The sequence below is a fragment of the Phoenix dactylifera genome, chromosome 1 (assembly GCF_051530095.1).
Source record: "Phoenix dactylifera cultivar Ajwa chromosome 1, Ajwa_hap1_PhDact_Kaust_v1.1, whole genome shotgun sequence".
In the NCBI taxonomy this organism is placed as follows: Eukaryota; Viridiplantae; Streptophyta; class Magnoliopsida; order Arecales; family Arecaceae; genus Phoenix; species Phoenix dactylifera.
The window spans coordinates 68,893,607-68,914,424 of record NC_143190.1 but is presented as its reverse complement, the minus strand read 5'-3'; the positions used below and the strand labels follow the sequence as shown (position 1 = coordinate 68,914,424).

General features: G+C 38.4%; 2 protein-coding genes, 1 long non-coding RNA gene and 1 other non-coding gene across 5 annotated transcripts; 1 reads left to right on the top strand and 3 right to left on the bottom strand.

Moving 5' to 3' along the window:
- Positions 1-203: 203 nt before the first annotated feature.
- On the bottom strand, positions 204-8,272 carry LOC103696006 (5-methyltetrahydropteroyltriglutamate--homocysteine methyltransferase 1-like). Of its 2 annotated transcripts, XM_089926919.1 has the most exons (15): positions 7,768-8,272; positions 6,602-6,979; positions 6,320-6,407; positions 6,076-6,203; positions 5,793-5,984; positions 4,184-4,386; positions 3,750-3,913; positions 3,594-3,674; positions 3,340-3,506; positions 2,870-2,975; positions 2,494-2,744; positions 2,335-2,407; positions 1,329-1,457; positions 989-1,114; positions 204-731 (listed from the first exon to the last, which is right to left on the bottom strand). In XM_089926919.1, the coding sequence occupies exons 1-15, from the start codon at positions 7,896-7,898 to the stop codon at positions 363-365; spliced, it is 2,586 nt and encodes an 861-aa protein (XP_089783045.1). In that variant the 5' UTR covers positions 7,899-8,272; the 3' UTR covers positions 204-362. The 2 variants fall into 2 exon arrangements, with proteins under 2 accessions (XP_089783045.1, XP_089783046.1); XM_089926920.1 differs by lacking the exon at positions 989-1,114.
- Positions 8,028-13,366, top strand: LOC149768844 (uncharacterized). The gene is made up of 3 exons (XR_016398190.1): positions 8,028-8,168; positions 8,431-8,526; positions 13,229-13,366. It is a non-coding gene; the product is annotated as an uncharacterized LOC149768844 (long non-coding RNA).
- Positions 10,218-13,103, bottom strand: LOC103696009 (AP2-like ethylene-responsive transcription factor At1g16060). The gene is made up of 6 exons (XM_088712501.2): positions 12,869-13,103; positions 12,665-12,762; positions 11,241-11,314; positions 11,089-11,139; positions 10,919-10,995; positions 10,218-10,831 (listed from the first exon to the last, which is right to left on the bottom strand). The coding sequence occupies exons 1-6, from the start codon at positions 13,101-13,103 to the stop codon at positions 10,218-10,220; spliced, it is 1,149 nt and encodes a 382-aa protein (XP_088568627.2).
- Positions 13,367-20,447: 7,081 nt separating the features above from the next.
- On the bottom strand, positions 20,448-20,553 carry LOC148715516 (small nucleolar RNA R71). Its single transcript, XR_015974222.1, has one exon. It is a non-coding gene; the product is annotated as a small nucleolar RNA R71 (small nucleolar RNA).
- Between the last annotated feature and the right edge of the window lie 265 nt (positions 20,554-20,818).

Below are 20,818 nucleotides of genomic sequence, written 5' to 3'. Positions count from 1 at the left end.
AAATATTTTCCCCTCACTGAAAAAGTTATTTCAACATCAGTTGTGTACAAAAATTGACTTGTAGGAGCAAGCAATTCAGCATTTGCTGTGAAATCAATTTTTTTTGCTTAAATTGTTATGGTATCATCTATGTTAACCCATGAGCTGGGCAAATGAGTACATAGAGTAAGCAAAGTGATTTCACTGAGATATTGCCACAACACTTAAAAACAAATTCTCCTTGCTAGATATTATCTCTTGAACCAGTTCAACAAGATGATCAAATATCATTAAACTAATTGGGAAAAAAATTATTGCTTCTTCAAATACTCTCTATCTTCTCAGGTTTCCAACACCTACAATTATCAGCAAGCCGCATACAATCACTCGGCACTGGCCAGCTGAGTTCTGAGCAATTTTGCAGCAGCCACCATGTTGGTCAGAGCTGGTATAACCTCCGAGTACTTCCTGGTCTTAAGACCACAATCTGGATTAACCCAGAGTGCATTCTTCTCCAGGACGGCCAACATCTTGTTGATGCGGTTGCCTATGTCTTCGGCAGATGGGATCCGCGGGGAATGGATGTCATAAACCCCAGGACCAATCCCTGCATGGTATCTCACCCCTTCCCTAAAGACTGAAAGGAGTTTATCAGCAGATCTTGAGTTCTCAATTGTGACCACATCGGCGTCCATGTCAATGATTGAGTGAATTATGTTGTTGAAGTTGGAATAGCACATATGTGTATGGATCTGCAGACCATAAAGACAAGTAGTTCGATAAATAATATCATAAACCACCCTTATAAATAATAAAATAGCACATATGTGTATGGATCTGCACGCCATAAAGACAAGTATTTCAATAAATAATATCATAAACCATCCTTTAAATAAACAAGATTAAAAGTATGATGACTTCTTTATGGTAATATATATGGAGACATTCTAAAAAAAAAATTTAAATATCACACATTATTTTATTTAACTTGAATTTGTGGAAAGGATACCATAAAGGTGTTGAGAGCATTGGAATCAGATTTCAACCCTAACAACATAATTAAAATGACGTAGAGTATCCTGATGCACCCTGGCAAATTAAGACGTAAACTTGGGAATACACGAGGGGAGCGTATCTGTAAATTTGGAAATGGATATAAATCAAGTAGATATCGTGAGAATAAATGAAAGAATAGAATAAATCATCAAGCATTGCAGCAATGGCTGTTGTAGGCAGCATATAAAAGAAATAGTTTGTGAAGCCTGTAGACAACTTAAATTTTTCCCTTTTGGGGCAAGATTATGTGTCAATAAGATGTAGATAAACTGCTTGTGGGTTCACGACCATACCTGAGTTGTATCCTGCACACCACAGCTTGTTATTCTGAAGGCATGCACAGCCCACTCAAGATAGAAGGCTTGCTCTGATTTGCATAGAGGTAGACCCTCTCGAAGAGCAGCTTCATCAATCTGGATCACCTGTTCATACATCACAGATTTTAATAAGTTCATATAAATTCTTTTAACCTTTCCAGATTCAAATGTTTACCTGATTTCCTGAGCTGAAATGTTAAAGAACTTTCTAAGTGAGAACATAATAGAACTAATAGACAAACACTATGCAGTGAGGATAATAAATAAAGCATTACTAATTCAAAAAACCAGTCGTAACATATAAATTAAAGATAAGCCTGCAGATAAAACGAGAAGATACAGAACAAAACAAAAACTGACCTAAAAACTACAACTTTCAAAGGAAAAAGCAGAGGGCCAGGTTGAGCAGATGCCTATAAAAGAGCAACCTCATCATGCCAATAACTATGCTTCTACAGGCTCATTAAAAGATATTCAGGCAATACAAATCATGTAATGCACGATAGGTGATTTCTTCTGGGAACTTATGGCTAAAATGCTTTGAGTTAATACATACTTTTGTTTTTGACATAATAAAGTTCATACAGCTGAAATCTCTCTTCTAGTGATTTCCTTATTAAGTTTATATGAATTACATAATTCATGCATTTAATCATGACATAATGTTCGATGTTTTCATGATTCAATCTGCAAATGCCCTTCCAGGAAAAAAAAAGAATTACAAAGACGAGCACTATGTTTTTGGTGAAATTTTAATTAATTATATCCTAGATTTTCTCAAAATTGCAGCTTTAGATTACCTGGGAATTATTTGCAACCAAAATTTCATATGTAAATTTAGAAACTAGAAAGATAACCATGGAACTTTTAAATCCCTGATTATACTTTAGAGGAAATATATTTCCTACGTAACCAACAATGTGTTATATGAAAATCCCTCTCCCAACTTGACATCAAACCTGAGTAATAACATTATACTCACTGGAATACCGGCTGCTTCCAAATCTTCAACTTCATTTTTTATTGCCAAGGCAATCTGATAGCATGTCTCAAACCTGATGGAAACTATGAGATTCATTGGTCAAAAGGAAAAAAATGATGGAGAAACTCAGAACAAGAGGAATTTCCAAAAGGAACTAACCTCGGTTGATCATTCCTAACAAAGGACCAGCTGAGTATTGTGACCGGCCCAGTTAACATTCCTTTGATTGGACGAGTGGTCATGCTCTGTGCAGCTGTAGACCAAAAAACAGTCATAGGTTTGGGCCGGCTTACATCTCCGTAGATGATTGGTGGTTTGACACAGCGTGAACCATATGATTGAACCCAGCCATTGACAGTGAAGGCAAATCCCTTCAGCTGTTCCCCGAAGTACTCCACCATGTCATTTCGCTGGAAGTTATGAATGGAAATAATATGGGTGGTCAATCTGTGATTGAATTTTAGAAACAAAAGAAAAATAAATCAAAAAAAAAAGATGAGAATGCAATCTTTTGTAATTTATGAAACACGCATACCTCAGGTTCTCCATGAACAAGAACATCTATATCAAGTTCTTCTTGCAACCGAACAACCTTACTGATTTCTTCTTTGATGGCCTTGACATACTCTGCCTCAGATATCCTGCCAATATACGCAGATTGCAGGGTCATAAAAATCAATAAGTAATAGACCATCATTAATATGGTTCACAAACTTGTAAGAAGTGATAGATGATCCTCTTGAGGGTGCAGATAGCAAATTTTGCTAGAGGGAACATTTTGCAATTAGGATTTTCTGACCACAAAAATGGAGTCCAGTGAACATAGGCCTTCAGACATCAAGACTAGAGAAAGCGAAGAGTGTAAAATAGTGTCAGGATGAGGGTTCTTGTTAACCAATTACATACCCTATAACACCTACTTTTTCAACATGCCAAGATTATAGATATTCATTTAGTAAAGCACAATAAAACTAGAACTACATTGCATATGACTGATATCCTTACTTGCTCTCTTTGTATTCCCGGCGAATTCTCCTGAGGTACCTAGTTTGTGGAAAGGATCCAATAGTAGTTGTTGGAAGAATAGGAAGGTTCAGTTTCTTCTGCTGTGCATCAAGCCTGGAGGTCACTGGGGTGGCACGTCGGTGGTCAGAACCCCTCAAAGCAGATGCCTAAGATGTACAAGATTACAACAACAAAACTAGAGCACAATAATATAAAAGAAAGAAGAAAAGGAAAAAGATTTTTCCAGTACTTACTGCTTCCTGAACAGCCTTATCATTGACTCTAGGAGATGACTTCCTAGATGCTTGTGCAGCAGCATTTGCAGAAAAGAATGCCTGTAAACAAATACGTCAAATGAATCATGAACAAGGACTATTAGTAACAGAAGAAGGCAGAGAAGATAAATCCACCTCATTCTTTTCACCCCTCAATGCTTTTGCTAACTCATTTACTTCAACTATTTTCTGTGCAGCAAAGGCTAGCCAAGACTTGATTTCACCGTCCAGCTTTGTTTCATTAACCAAGTCAACAGGAGTGTGCAGAAGCGAACAGGAAGTAGAAACAACAAGTTTGTCTGCAAGCAAGAAGAAAGATGATCATCTCGATAACAAGAATGATCCCATCTTGAAAAAAACTAATGAGGAAATTATACTCAAAATGATTGATAGCATCAGAGTTACATTAGCTCTTCAGCTAATTCTTGCAGAAACAAGTCTTTTGGCATGAAAACAAAATTATATTCCCATTCAGATATAGAGGCAATCTTACTAGACCTTGAAATACAATTAAAAAGATATAAAACTATATAGAAGATTATTTTCCATATAAACAAGGAAGAAATAACCTTTGCCAACAATGCCCTCAAGGGTCTTCAGGGTTCTCAGAGATGCTGACAGATCATTAGCCCAAATATTGCGGCCATCAACAACTCCGGCAAAGAGATACTTATCAGAAGGAAAGCTCAGATCCTGGATCAGTTCAAGAGTCTTCTCTCCATGCACCAGATCGAACCCAATAGCTGAGACTCCCCTCAATCCTGTGACAACCCTACAAGCAGTTCAATATAGCAGGTCAAATAATGGTAGGCCAAAGCACTAAGTGAAACACATTTGTGGGGCTGAAGATTTTTTTTTTTAAAAAAGGACCCTGGATGTGGGGCTGAAAACAGATTGAATACGAATCAAATATTGGTATATCCATATTTTTTTAGAGAATATGGATATTAAACTGATACCAAAATTAGTATTCATATTTGTTTTAAATAGATATAGATACAAGTCAAGATATTAGTTATACTCATATTTTTAATATCTGAATATGGATATAAGTCAGATATTATTCAGATATAAATCAGATTTTAAGTAGAACTAAATAATAGAAACTAACATAAGTGGCACAATTATAAAAGACGGGAACAAAATCCATTATCAAGATTACATATGATGCACAATAACTAGGCAATGGTCTCAGAAGAGTTAATTTGCACGGATACAAATTTGACCAAGTCTCTGGATCACTAATCCAACCATATGTATATTAAAATATATTAAAAAATAAAAATTATTTAAATAGTAGATAATATAAAAAATATTAAAGATTTTCTACATTAAATACCAGTTTTCCTCTTTAATTGCAACATAAATAAAAAAATCATGAATTATCTATATTTTAAAGAACTTATAAGAAAAAATATATACAAATATAGGAATATGTTGAAGTTGTTGATATTTTTAGATATCTGAAATAAAAGGTTTTGAAAATATCATAAAGAATAAAATGAAGTTATTCATTTTTCATTTTTATCAAAAGGAAAAGGATTGAAATTTTCATGAAAAGAATTAGTTATTGAAATATGAAATATCAAGTGAATAAGTTTTGGATAAGTATAATAAACCATGATTATATAACAAAACCGAATGTTGTCCTGGTAGCTGAGTGGCAACTATTTAGTTGAGATGTCACGAGCGGGTGGTATGTAAATGTTTTTTCCCTGATATAGGTGGTTTTTAGATTTTTTTTACTGGATATCCAGATCCAATATCAAGCAAATTCATAATCATGCATCATGACCCAATTGGATACAAGTATTTCTATTTGAATCCAATCCCAATCGAATACAGAAAAAGATACAGTTGGATAATACTGACCTATTTTCAGCCCTAATGAAAGATGTATGACACATTAACTTCTCTATGGGATTTGTCCCATAAAACAGTCTACCATGTGGATTTTAGACTTTTCTACCGGATATCCAGACCTGGATCCTATCCAGCAAAATATATAAGCATGTATTGGGATCCATATCCAGATTTGATATCCAACAAAATCCATAAGCATGTATCGGAATCTGTATCAGGATCCAATCAGATATAAAGATTTCTATCCGAATACAATCCGAAATGGATATGGAAATGGATATGGTAGGATAATATCTGACCCATTTTCAGTCCTACCTGTATGCATCAGCAGGGACATCAGCAAAGTAGGTTTCAACAAGAACATTCAAACCATGTAGTGACTCTTCAAGCTGCGTGTAAGCATCTGTAAATGCTTTAAGCTGATCAGAGTCTAAATCCAGCACAAGCGTCGGCTCATCAAGCTGCACCCAGGTAGCCCCAGCAGCTTTCAACTCTGATACAACTTCCCTTTCCAAGACATAGAAAAAAGAAGATAAAAAATTTAGACAAGCACTGGAGCTAATAAAAATTAGCAACAAATACCTGCACAAGAACCTACTTGTAAACTGGAATAATTTTCTGGAGCAATGAAAGAAGGGAAAATGGTTTCTCAATGCCCTCTGCTAGCTTTGACAGTAGCAAGTAGGAAACTGGACCAACGAGTACCGGGATAGTCTCAATACCAAGCTGTATAGTGAGAACAGAACATCAGCAACATCTACTGCACAAGGGTTGGATAGACAGATAAGCAGTAGATTTAAAGGCCTAATAAATAGAGAAAGTTCTGGTCTCATATTCAGTACCTCTTTGGCCTCTTTGTATTCATTAACTGCCTTATGGGAAGCACATGAGAACTTAAGGTCTGGTCCCAGTTCAGGTACTATGTAATGACTGCATTTGAACCAGTATTTTACTAAACATCATTTGCTTATTTGCAAACCATGCATCCGACAGGTAATCAGTCTTAGCAGGTTTAAGTTTATTTTTTTAGCTAAACTGAGAGAAATCGTGCATTATTGAAGAAGAACAATTGTATCTCCTCAGACAGCTTTAGAATTATGGGATGATAAGACCAGATTACTTACTAATTTGTATCAAACCATTTGGTCATTTCCATAGCAGGTAGAGTGGCATCACCCCTGGCCATAGAGAAATAAACATCAAATCCTATCTCACCTCCAGTCCATCCATATCTGTGAGGTACTGCACCAAGCATGACAGTCGTATCTAAGATGTGATCATAGTATGAAAAGGTATTGGAGGGAATGAACTTGGTTCCTGCATCAGCCATTTGTTTCCAGATGGACATGCGCAAATCCTTGGCAACCTTTTCCAGATCCTCAGCACTGCTCCTTCCATCCCAAAAAGACTCTAAAGCAAATTTAAGCTCTCTCTTTGGACCAATGCGGGGATAGCCGACAATATGTGAAGCCACAGCTCTAACACGGCCTATTTGAATGAAACTAGAAGCAAGCTTATATAGTTAGAAAAAAATTATAAATGATATACTCAGAAGTACTTTAGATAACTGTGTAACATCCAGTAATACTGCTAAGCCAGCTTTTCCCTCCGGAAAGAACAGTGAATTGGTTAAGATTTTTTTTTTTGGAAAAAAAAGACATATCTATATGGATTAACAAGTAAACGCTCTCTGAAACATATAGATACATCACCAAGGAAAACATCAATTAATATTTTGATCAGAAGTTGCTTATTATACATTATTACATTGAAGATAATAACACCAGCAGGGCAGGAGGAAAACTGTAAGCATGGATTCAAGCATCTGGTGACAGAGCATCAAAATTCATCAAAAATAAAATAAAATCCAACATGATAGCAAATCAGAAATCATGAAACACAAGGCATCAGCAACCTTGATATTAACAAAAAATAGGGCATCATAACTGCACAAAAAAAAACCTACAGTTAGCCATATAAGAAAGCATATCGCCAAACCGGCAAAACACAGTTCTGAACTACAAACTAGAGCTAACAATTATAGATTGTCAAACCACAAGCCTTCTAGGTGAACAAAATGTGTTGACGAATCTAAAACCTAGTTTACTCGCATGAAACCTTATAGATTACCAAAAAGTGATGAGAGGTGCAATAGAAATGATCGAAGACAAGTTTCTCCACAAGAATCAAATTTGTGGCTTTGAACTCTCGGGACGATGATAGAAAGCGGAAGAACAGCGCATCCGATCGACTGAAGCAAAAAGCGCGAAGTGCGAAGGGAGTATCTTACCTCGGGCGGCGGAGGCGGCGGGAAAGATTAAGAAGGGAGGGGAAAGCGGGGGACGAGGAGGAGGAGGAGGAGCCAGGGAGCAGAACGGAGGAGAGAAGCGAGGGTTTGTATATCGTAGGGACCGACAGCATTGTTTCTCTCTCTTTCTTTCGTTCGTAGATCCTTTTGTCGGTACTCGGTAGGTCAAGATTTGGTCCGTGAGGTTGACGCGACTTCCTGCGATTTTATATACACCGAGGTCCCTATACGAACCTAGTTCTTGAACTGTCGGTTGTCCACTGCAACCCTAACCCTAACTGCTCTCTATATTGGATCCCTCCCTCCATCTTTCTTTCATCCGAGCTTCAATTTTTGGCATCAAAATCTTATCTTTCCGGTTTTCATCTATGGTTCTTGCCACGGTGAGCCTTCCTCCAGGTCTTCTTGGATGCCGTTTAGCCGTTGAAGGATAAAGCTTTTTTGTCTTCCTCTTCTTCCTGTTTTCTCTTTTCTCCTCCAAAGATTTGACCTTTTTCCTTTCCTCATTCACCTTATTTTGCTGGGATTTCCAATGTCCCTGATCTTTTTTTTTCCACAAAAAAAAAAAATCTCCTTTTATGATATGTTTCTGTCACTTAATCAGGGGATTTTATGCTTGGTGTGTTTTTTTTTATGCAAATACAGTTGTTAGACTTTGCAAGTATCACGACAACGGTAATAAATGTCTTTTTTTAACAAGTGGTTATCAGGGCAAGATGAGAAGGAACTCATGATGTTCAGGTATGACATGTTTGCTGATAGATACTTTTTTTTTTTTGGCTTTGTAAATTTTGAATAAAAGAAGCAGTTTTGATTTATTTATATCTTCAGCAAGTTTTTATGTATTGGAGTAATATTTTGTGCATTTTTTTTCATGGCAAATCCAATGTGGGTCACTCCATTAAATATTTTCCTTTTTATCAAATAATTGAACTGTGGATACATCTTTAGGGATTTCATATGTGGGGGTTTGCTAGCACATATATACACGCATACATATATATAGACATACTAATGTTTCCTTTGTATATTGGGACTAATTAACTCTTCCAAGCTGGATTTCTTTTAAATTTGTATCCTTATCTTGTAATAAAATTGAATGAGTCTACCTTCTTACTTTTGTATGCACCAGTAGTAAATTTTTTGGGTAGAGTATGCACTAGTAGTTGAAATTAATTTTATTATGCTTATTGTTTAGCCTTCATACCAGCTGCATTTAGAACCTTGTGTAATCATTGGTTATCCATGGTATCTCCTTACACCTTCCCACTTCTTGGGGAACAAAGCTGAGCCATTTATGAGCATCCAACAAAACATTATTATCTTGTTCAGGATGGTCACCGACATTTCTGCAATTTTCCATCCTTTTTTTGTTTTACAATCTATCCTATTAATTGAATCTGTTCCATGAGTATGGGCAAGAACTTGTCTTTACATGTTTGTAAGCAGTGCATCTACAGATTCTACACCTTTCTCAAAAATTGTCCTTTCTTTTTGGAGCTTGATGGCAATATATGCTGAATTTAGCATGCAAGAACTAGTTATACTTCAGAATCACCCTTGTCGTGAATCTGACGATGTGGTTGCGTTCATTCCATTTCTTCAAACCATCTGTTCTGATGCATCTGAAAGTCACAGAAGAGAGCCACACAGAAAATAAGTTCTTCCCTGAGTTTCAAACAAGCCTTTTAACTTACAGATTGATGGTGACGATAATCTTTAAGGAAGTAAAGGTACGAAAACCTTTTTCATAACTTTCTTTACTGGAGCAATATCTGGCATTTCTATATATCCTGACACTGCAAGGCCGGGATCCAGCTGGGAAACAAGCCCATATTGGGGGTTCAGGCTTTAACTTGGTTGGCTAACTGGGGAGTTAGAAAAAGATGGCTTAGTGCTCCTTTTGAACAAACTAGCTTATGTCTGTGCTTTGACTAAACCTATGGAACCTGTTTGGCGAAGGGATTTCAACTAACTTAAGTCATCCTGGAGTGTCTATATGCGAACATTTATTTATTTATGATTTATTTTTGGCAGCACCAGAGCCCAAATTTAGCTAGGTGTTTTCCTTACTACTCTGTCAGAACAAGTCTACTTCAGTGATCCAAATAATAAACTATTATTGATTTTGAGCTCAGATCCATCCGCACAGTGATACCAATATTATCCTAGTATCCAAACATTAGGTACCATGTAAGCATATAATACATATCCAGGAGGATACATTCTTAAAGTACTCCTGGGTCTTATTCATATCGCTTGCTAGCACAAAGGAAAGAAACATTGTGCCAAGCAATTGGAAAGTGCGAGATGATTGTATGTATGATACAAGACAAAATCACCTCGCATAATTTTCAGATCTCTCTCTCTCTCCCTGTCTCTTCCTCCATTAGTCTCTCTCTCACTCTATCCCTCAAGGTCTTCCTTTTAGGCTATTGCAGTAAGGCCATACTCACTACACCATTCCATATTGACTGCTCACTCTGATCATAGTAAGAAACACTCTCCTGTAGCTCAATTCTTCGTCCGTTGTCACCATCTGGGGAGTAACCATATGGCATATCAGCAATTCCTTCATAAAGGATCCCCTGGTATTCAATGTCAGCTCCCATCTGTTGTTTCCAATCCTTCATTTCCTCCTCAAGCTCTTCAGTGAGTGCCCTAGAATTCTTCTCCATAAGTTGCCTAAACATTGAGGACTTCAGTAGGAGGCTTAGAGCAGTAGGGGAAGACTTGCTGCTTGAGCTACTGCCAGGAAACTCATGATGTACAAACTCTTCCTTACATGATGAGATCACATTCTCTGCGACCAAGGGGCTGCAGTGCGAGAGTGTTTCAGATTCGGCTGATGAAAAGAGGTTGGTGGGTGGTTGCACTGCATGAGCTTCACCATTGACATGTTGCTCTTGGGTAATTTTCAAGGCATTGGTGGCCCCTGGCCTTAGCCATCTGATGTATGTACTCAGGTCAAAATTGGTCACAGCATTGATCCCTCTATACTCAATTGCTGCAATGTCATATGCACGAGCTGCTTCCTCTTGCGTACCTGCAACAATTATAGTACTTTCATATGTTTTTATTTGGAGGTCAAGAGGTAGTAGTACATGAGAGTTGTTGAAGTTGCGGTGCTTACTGTAAGTGCCAAGATAGAGGTACTTGTTTCCGAAAACCCTTCCAATCCTTGCTTCCCACCTTCCATTGTGATGGTGCCTGCAATTTTTCCATTTTGTTTGGTTGTTAAAATTTCTTATTAATGAGCTTCAGCTTGAAAAGAATAGATATACTCTGTTCATGAATTTGTACCTTGCAACTCCCCGGTATTTGGACAAACCTCGTGAAAAACCACTACTATGCCTGTTATCGAACCAAATAATGCAAGGTAAAGGAGCAAAATTCTGACAATTTAAGGGCTTTGTAAGTTTCTAGAGCTCACAAAAAGAGCAGGATCTTAATACCTTCTTATTGAGGCCAGATACTCTTCTTTAGTCACATTCTGCATTATTTGTATCTCATTTTCATAGTCAGAAACCTGAAATCATTTTCCCTTCCGTTAAAATCTTGGAATAGAAACACATATTTTTATATTTATTTTATGTATCCACAAGCATACAGGAGATGAAGAAGCATGAACTTTTAGCTGTTCATCAGGAAACATGAATTTTTCCACATAGGTAATATGTTAAACTTTTTGATTGGTACAATCTGTCTAAAATAACTATCAAAAGACTTTGTAAGCAGAAGACAGACAGGAAAATAACAGGTGGATTGGGTTTTCTTTGGAATTAACTTGACAAGCATATGAAAATGAAAGCAATGAAGCAATGAACCATTACAATATTGCATATTGAGTACAGTGTTGCAAAGTCCTCTAGATCAAGTGATCCATCAATTATGTTTCATGAAGTCAACGGAACTAGCAAAGCTTTGATTTGTGAACTTGATGTAAAGATAATTGTCATATTAATTCTTTATAACCAGGAACAAGAGTTAATAAGTTGTGTTATATGTTGAGAATTGCCACGACTCACAGCATGAACATCATTCCAAAACTTTCCAATTTTTCTAAGGAAAAAAAGAAAATAAACTGGAGACTACTTATCAAATGCCTACATTGATGTTCTATATCATAATTCCACAAAATATTTCATGTGATTCAGTTAGATGTCCTAAATTAAATTCCAGTAATGAATCTGAAATGTTTCCCAATTGTCAGTAATCATTTTAAGATGATACCCTTGCCTCCATAGTATCTTGTAGTAAGCTCGATGTTGATTTTCTATTGGTCTCTGTGTTCATGTGCATGTGAATGTTTATATGTTTCATATATAGAATACAAATAGAGATGAAAATATCATGTGAGTCTCCTAAGGTAATAGTTTCTAAAAGCCAAATAACTTAAAACTGTAGTTATCAGCTGCTATGCATAATCCAAATGCCAAAGTATTGAAATGGTCATGGTGTCATATAGGGTATGATTAATAACCCCAAATTTGGAATTTGTTATCTGTTAGGATTAGTGTTAGATACATCAGGCCCTATGTCGGCCAAATATATAATTCAGTTGAAAAAGTTTGCGCACATCATCAACTGATATGTCTGCCAAATATAAGAACTGCTTCAAGTGATTGTTTGATCAATTTTTTCCTCCTGGTCTTCTATTAAGTAAAATTATGTGCTTCATATTCCCTCAAATGAAACTATGTTGTTTATGACGATCCCAAATTTACTTCCTTTCCTTCTATTTTTTTGACGGAAAAGATGAGATTGGGAATCCAATCCACTTATTCCATAAAGAAAAATCATCCAACTTACTCAAGATCCTGATGTAGTCAAAGCTTTAGCAATTAAGATGGGAGGAAGTTTTTCATGGATGACATACCGGGAAGTTTGTGATGGTGGTAGGCCCCCAGTACTTGAGTGCAGCAAGGTCATAAGCTCTTGCTGCTGCTTCTTCCTCATCATAAGCTCCAAGGTAAACTGTTTGAATCAACATAATTTTCGGGAACAAATGATTTAAATACATGTAAGGCTTGCTAAAGAAACAAGGTAAAAGACACAGAAAGGGACATATAAAAAATCTTGCCTTGTTTTCCCTTCTTCCTCTGTGTGGTATTCCATGACCCTTTGTCCCACAAATGGGCTTCAAAACGGCCTGTCCATCTGTGCCTGCATGATCGCTTGCTGTTGGTTAAAGAATGGCAAGGAATAAAAGAATGCAAATAAGTTGTCACACATGAATTTATTTTGCTCTCGAATTTTGAAATTGGTGCTTGAACCTTAAGACAATGTTGGCTCTTGATATATGTTATTGCTCTCATGCCTCTAGGCTATTTTGTATGCAAGGACTGATTTACAGACATATGAGTTATAATTACTGCAGACTTATTATTTGACTATCAACCATACCTGCTAACCCCGCGAAACCTTGAACTTCTTTTAACAGTGCTGCTGGTAGCAGGCTGATCAATGATCTCCCCATTGGCATCAGCTGCAATGGCCGGCGACGCAGGCTCTCGCCTCCTCCTCTTGATGCGCTTGACCGTCGGACTGCTGTCCTGTGGATGGGTTGCCATGGCAGTTAGTTGCCTTCCGCTGCTGTTAACCTCACTTTTCACCAACATCACATCCATGCCTTCCCTTCCTACCTCTGCAAGGTGGTGCAAGATGAATGGGCAAGCCTTAAGCTTTGGAGACTTCACAAGGACTAGTCACAAATGCATGCGTGTTTATATATGCAAGTCTGTGGCTCGTGGTTTTGTTCTGTTGTGTGATTAATGAGACAGAGGCGACGATGATTTCAGGACCATTCCAGGCCAAAACCCAGTTGTCCTAACTCTGCCTGCCAGCCCAAGCACCACAAGGTGTGCTTTTTATCCTCTTGAGCAAGGTCAAAAACTGAATGAAACCGGTTCGATATGTTCATCTTTGGTTGGCCATTCATCTCCATGTCCATTTGCCCTTGAGTGGTTTTTTCCATTTGGTCTGCTGGGTTTGTAGATTCCTCTTGGATTGAGAAAAGAAAAGACTGATAACAAGGGCATTGATATGGATTTATGTCTCTTCATTTTAGACATTGGAGTGTTGAGTGACTTCTAGACTAAAATTGTTGTATTATCTTCCTCACTTCTCCTAAATATATCCTCTTTAGTCTGAGAATTTATGCTGTTACCTATTTGATCCCTATGTATCAGTGGAAAATGGTGAATACAGCATAAATGGTATTGGCCTTTTTTTTTTCTTTTTTAAAGCTTGGGGATGGTGTGCACTGTGTACTGCTACCATGCCTAGGACGATCTTGGTTACTTTGTTGCGGTTGGAGAAAGCATTCGTTGATTATGTGGTCTCAGGCAAAAGAATGATTGATCTTTTGTGCGAAAGGGTGGTTGATCTTTTTTCACGATATCAACTACTGAATCGTGTCATAGAACTCGAGGCACTCTAATATTTGGCTTGCATAGATTTCGAAGCAGTTATTGCATGATCCAACAGTTGACGTAACAGAAGTAGGTGAACCATTCTTTTGCATCAAAGATGCAACCTGCACCCTGATCGTGTGAGCCCCTCGAGATTTTTAACAAACATCACTGTCCTTGTATCCTTCCTTTTCTCAGAGTAAAAAAAAAAAAAAAATCCATTTGTCTAGTTCCTTATGTCTCTAATGCCAAACTCCGTTAACAATTTTATGTACTTAAATTTTAGAAGATGGATGAGAAGGTGAAGTAGAGACGGCTCTGCCGAGCTATAAGAGAAGACGATAATTAGATTAATCCAAGCTAAAACTGGCTATCACGGCAGCGCAAGACAAGAAGTGGAGAGAGCTGTGAAGCGTGAGCCATGGGCTGTAAATTGTCTCGTGGGATGGAGGCGGAGTTGAGCTTGCTTGGAGCCGAGGCAGGACCCCAAGGGTAGGCACATGTAACGACGAAGGTGATCCCTTGGCCAATTCGCCCATCTAACTCTTGTAGGAGGTTTGAGGAATGGGACCTCCTTGTAGTGGCAGGTCAATTTTCTCCGCGAAAGTTGTGTGATTTTGTTTCTGGTCGATGTTTCCAATAGATTCCATCCTGCGTGGTACGCCTAGGAGAGACACGAATTACTTCTTTCTTTTTTTTTTAATACAACAGATGATTTATACATTTTTAGTATGAATACATCTAAAAAAATCAAAAAATAAAAAGTCTCAAATCGCTCTACATAACTCTCTCTTACTAATTCAAAAAGTTCCTCCAGAGTGATCAGCTACATACGAGGCTACTCAGTTCGGAGCTTCATTGGCCTTTCTGTAGATATACTTGGCTTGGAAGACAACGTCTCCATCTACTATGGCCCAAACAATGAATTTATTGTACGATACATCATACCGGGCAGGTCAGTGTACTTCGCCAGTTTTGATCGAATGCTTGGTGCGCTGTCATATGGAAAAGGCTACAAAGTATAGAAAAAAAATGTGCCTTCTTGTTCTTTAAGCCCCATAACCTACCCTCTTGCGACGAGGACCATTTTATTTGATGTGTCGATGGAATTATTGGTTAGACCAGATCTACCAGTTTAGCAGTACACTAATCCAACCATAAAGAAACATGCTTGTATTACTCCCTTTCCTTCTGTTTCATTTTTTGTCAGTGTTCCTTTTTCCTTCCTATGTGTATTCCTTCTTGGTTAGACTGGTTTACCGCTGAGCTGGTAGACCTGATCCAACCAATAATTTTTTGTTGTATAGGGATGTTTGACTTAGCCACATGCATAAGACTAGTATTGTTTTTTCTTTTTTACCTCTACTTTTACAATTTTTTCCTCATTTTATTTCCTCGGACCTTGCATAACATGCACAAACAGGAGAGGGAGGCATACATGAATTCTTCTGGTTTTTTATTTTTTTCAGATTAATGTTTCTCTGACTTATTCTTTATAAATGAACTAATCCAAAAATATTCAATTTTTATCAAAATATAAATCCAAAAATACTTGTGAATTATGCACAAGTAATTCAGGTAATCTTTATATGCTGTTACTTAATGATGCCAAGTTCCTTATGCCATCATTTGCTATTCGTCCCTCTCACGTAACTGTTTTTGGGTAAATAAATATATAAATATTACAATATGTTAAATTTTTAGTTTTGCTGTATTTATTTTTTAACTTTAGCTATTGAAATGATTTCCAAACTTTTGATGAATTTATCAGACTTTTATTTTTGAAATTCCATATCTTTACATCCATTTTTGCACTCACAACTATCATTAGGATACAGTCTTTGGAGAGAATAACTGGATTCATGAGTCTGCGGTCCTTGACCACTAATAAGTGAAGAAGAGTGGGGATGGTAAAAATGTGGCCTTTTTTTTTTTACTGCAAACGGATTTTCATACAATACGTGTACGAATACATCTAATAAAGTCAAAAAACACTAACTCGCGGAGTGTCAACGGCAGCTCCCCCTCCTCCGCCCAAAAGGTGTACCCGGAATGATGAGCCGCAAAGGCAGCCACCCAATCGGCCGCCCCATTGGCTTCTCTAAATACATGTTTGGCCTGGACGGCTAGCCCATCCATCTTCGTCATCCCTATATCCCGAACCAAGGGGTGGTCTGTGCTCTCAACCCCTCAGCCCCTCCTGGATCCATCCGATGACTGTGGCTGAATCGCCCTCCAGGATAATCGAGCTGGCCTACAACATCTGCCTTGCATGTCGAAAACCCGCCCAAGCAGTTCGCAGCTCTGTCCCGGGGACCGATGTGCCGAACAACTGGCAGCCACTTGCTGCCACTACTCTGGAGTGCGGGTCCCGCACCACCCCGTGCGCCTCCATCCAGTACCGATCTAACAAAGTTGACCTTGAGGAAACTCGGGGATGGGGGTTTTCAGGTGAAAAACACCATATGAGGAGCTACCTGAGGAGAAAGGGAACCCCAGGTGTCCCGAGCTGTCAAAGGTCCATCTGAAGAAGGCCTGATTTCCAATGCCTGTACTCAAGCGAACTCCGCAACAAACCTCGGTGACACCCTGCGCTCGCCGAAGGTGTGGGCATTCCTTGCCAGCTAGATCTGATGTGCTGTGCAAGTCACTCTGATAGCCTCCCGACATGTCTGAGAGCGGGCCAACTACTGCCGTATCATCTGTAAAAACGAAAGCCTCCCACACCAGGCCTCCTGCGGGATCCCTGCCCATTGCCATGCTGACCTTACCTACGTACACTAGAGGAGCACGTGGTCCACCGACTCCTTAGCACTGCATGTCCCGCACTCCGCTGGGATCCCCCAACCACACCTGCTCAGCACTGCTCTTGTTGGAAAGCGGTCCCACTGATAAGTGCTTAATAATCTATAATTTAGTTATCTTTCCATAGCACTTATCAATGTTTTTAAACTGATAAATATATATTTTACCATAAAATTAAATAAACATTGAAATGAATTTAAAATATGGTAAGAGGTAAATAATTCTTTTCTCAAAACAGACTCTAAACTTGTCTCTCTCCTGGTTATAATCTTTTATGAAAACATATAAGGAGGAGATTGTATTGACCCGGTTTAGTAACCTGATGGGATTGTAATCAAGCTAAGGGAATAATTAAATGGGTTTTGGTCCTGATTCGATCGAAAGTTATAATTAATTATGTATGGGACAAGGGTTTGATTAACCCTTTTTATTAGGTCACGGTCCAGTTTTTAGTCTTGTCTGGTCGAGTTCGATCTGAAGCAGCTTAGCAAGAATTAAATTTAAAAGACATTGGGCTCGAGAACAAGTTCAAGCAACTCAATGATCATGATCCACCGCAAATCCAAAGCCAATTTCTAACCAACTCGTTACCTGCCTTCATATAAAATTCATAATAATAATAATAATAACTAAATATTCACTATTCACTGTTCATATGAACAGTGTCCAGTTAAAACACTGTTCATATGAACAGTGTTAAAATAAAAATAAAAAATAAAAAAACAAAAAATAAAATGCCGAAAACACTGTTCATATGAACAGTGTTCGTGAAAACACTGTTCATGTGAACAGTGTTAGAGAAAAAAATAAATAATACATAATAATTAAATAAATAAATAATAAAAAATAAAAAAATTGGGAATTCACTATTTATCTTCTCCTTCCCAGCGTTGCAACAGGAGACCTCTTCCCATCTAGCCGGTAATCCAGCAACCTCCCACGCCCGCCCACCGTCCGCGGCGACGATCCCGTGACCAGCATCTCCGCCTCGTCTTCCGCCTGTGACGCAGCCCGCAGCCGAGATCCGGCCCCTTCGCCATCACCGCGTGCGGCGTCTTCTCCTCCAAGATCAGCGAACCAGCCGCGTCGAAATCCCAGCATCGTCGCCCATTCTTCCGCCCGTGGCGCATCTGGAGCGACTAGATCCCCCGCCACTTCATCAGTCGGCACCTCCCTCCGCCATCACCGACCAGATCCCGCGGCCCCTCTTCCTCCTCTCCCACGATCTACATCCCGACACCACGCCCCAGAATCAGCCGCCGTGATTCCTTCTTCCCTCTCTCCGCGTGCGCCGGACGGCTATAAAAGGAGGGAGGGGGCGTTCGATGGAAGGGAGAGCTTGGTGGAGGAAAGAAACAGAGGATACTCTATTTCGGTGAAGAAGAAGAAGAAGAAAGCCGAGAGAAAGAAAAAAAAAAGAAGAGAGAGGGGGGGAAGAGAATAGTTGTGATATTTTGGGAATAATGGGAGGTGATCAATTTCATTTGAAGATGGGAGGTCATCCGGAAGCCATGCTCAGCTAAACATCTAATCTAGGGCTGGATGAAGCCCTAGCAATGTATCAGGGCATTGTAGTTCTTATTTTCTTTATTATTTTGGAGCTTGTTTAAATTATTATCTTCAATGAAATATCTTTTTATGATGTTTAAACTTTGAGCATGCCATTTACTATTCATGTTTGCTAAAGTAGTTTAAGATGATCCATGCCTAGGAAGATGAGGTGTGCTGCATCCTAGATTAGCATACTTAGGTAGACACTTCATGCTACACCGAAGATGAATCTTCCTAACACTATGTATGCTTGTATTTTAAAAGGCTTGTAGCCAAAATTGCATGCCTCTCCAAAAGATAAAAATTAAGAACACAATCCTTGATGCAATGCTATGTGGTGGATTCCAAACCCTAGATCTATTTACTTTGATAAAATTTCAATTCGTACTCATAGATTAATTTAGTTAAATCAAGTTAGCAAATCCTTCTTCTTGATTTGTTTTTAAAAGAAAAATAACTTATTCTCCAATCCCTGTGGACCGACACCCGTAATCACTATCCTACAGGATACGTGCTATTGCGTGGTTTATTTTTGAAATTGAAAAGAACCGATCAATTTTTGGCGCCGTTGCCGGGGATTGCTAGCATAGTTATTTTTCTTATTAAAAAAATATTTAAAAATTAAAAAAAAATTTCTTTAAAAAAAATTACTTTTCTTATCTTCTTTTTCTCTCTTACTAATTTTTATTTTTTTATATATTATTTGATCAGAAATCGAGGAAAAAAATCTGGGATGATCAAAAGAAGAACTGCCAGAAAAGAAATGCCGTAGAGGTTTGCAAAAAAAAAAAAAATTAAATTGCTGGGGAAATTCCCTTTGGTAACCTCTAAACTTTTCTTATTTAAATTAATTATTGATTTGAAATTTTGTGGTGATTGTTTGATTTTAATTATAGCAAAATTGTGAATGCATGCTTGATACACATACACAAATCAATTTGCACATAGTAAGGGCAATCACCCCAACAAGATAAGAGCCGGATTTCATCACCGGACTCTTGCCCAACTTAGGTGAACTCAATCTCACATAGTGTCATCTTTAATTAAAATCAATTAGACGTTGGCCCCTAGGGACATTCGAGCTCAATAGGACGAAGATCACCGAAGGTTGCACCAATTTCGCTCTGTGGCTTAGTTGATATCTAGGCAAGCTTTGTCCCTATAAGGGAGACAGTTCATCTGTTCGAGGCAAGTGGATTTTAAGTGGGACCTTTGCGAACGCATCGTGACCCCTCCACTTACCTGGGAGCTTACCTGGTCAACTCGGTTCATTAGACCGGATTGGAGGCTTAGGTGCCCTCTTCAAACCAGTTAGGAGCTGTCTAGTGCTTTTAGGACAAAGACTAGGATTGATATGCTTTTCTCTTTTATTGCATGCTTGATTGATCGAGTACTAGTGTATGCACGGTAGTCGTTCTAGAGTACAAAACCTATTACCTTTTGACCCTGAAATAGAACGAACCCTTAGGAACATTCGAGCTAAGATCAGAACATTAGAATCATCCCCACCTCTTAAGATGGCTGAAGAACAACCCAAACTCTTGAGGGAGTACTTTACTCCCACTATTTACACTTCCCCATCTTGCATTCGATTACCTGAGGTAGCAGCTGTACAATATGAAATAAAGTCTAGTGTGATCCAAATGCTCCCATCTTTTTATGGGCTCACCAACGAAGACCCATACAAACATTTAGATGAATTTCTTGAGATTTGCACCACTGTCAAGATTCAGAACTTCACTGATGATGCCCTGAAACTTAGGTTATTCCCTTTCTTCCTTAAAGATAGAGCCAAACAATGGCTGAATTCTTTAGAAGCTAACTCAATTCGTTCTTGGGATCAAATGCAACAAGAATTTCTTAAAAAATACTTTCCCATAGGAAGAACGAACCAGTTTAGACGTGCCATTACAAGCTTCTCCCAAACCGAGGGAGAAGAATTTCATGAAACTTGGGAGAGATTTCGGGACCTAATCCGTAAATGCCCTCATCATCAAATACCTAAGTGGCAGCTAGTGCAATATTTTTATGATGGTTTGACTGAACGAAACCGTCAGATGATCGATGCTGCATGCGGGGGGACTTTCATGCTTCGAAATGAGCATGAAGCATGGCAACTATTTGAAAATCTTAATGAAAACTCCCTCCACCATGCTTCATGTTCTCGTCAAGCATCCCCGAATTTTCAAAGAAAAGGGGCCATTTGTGAAATAAGTCATTCTACGGACCTGTCTAGCAAGGTAGATGCATTGTCCCATAAGATT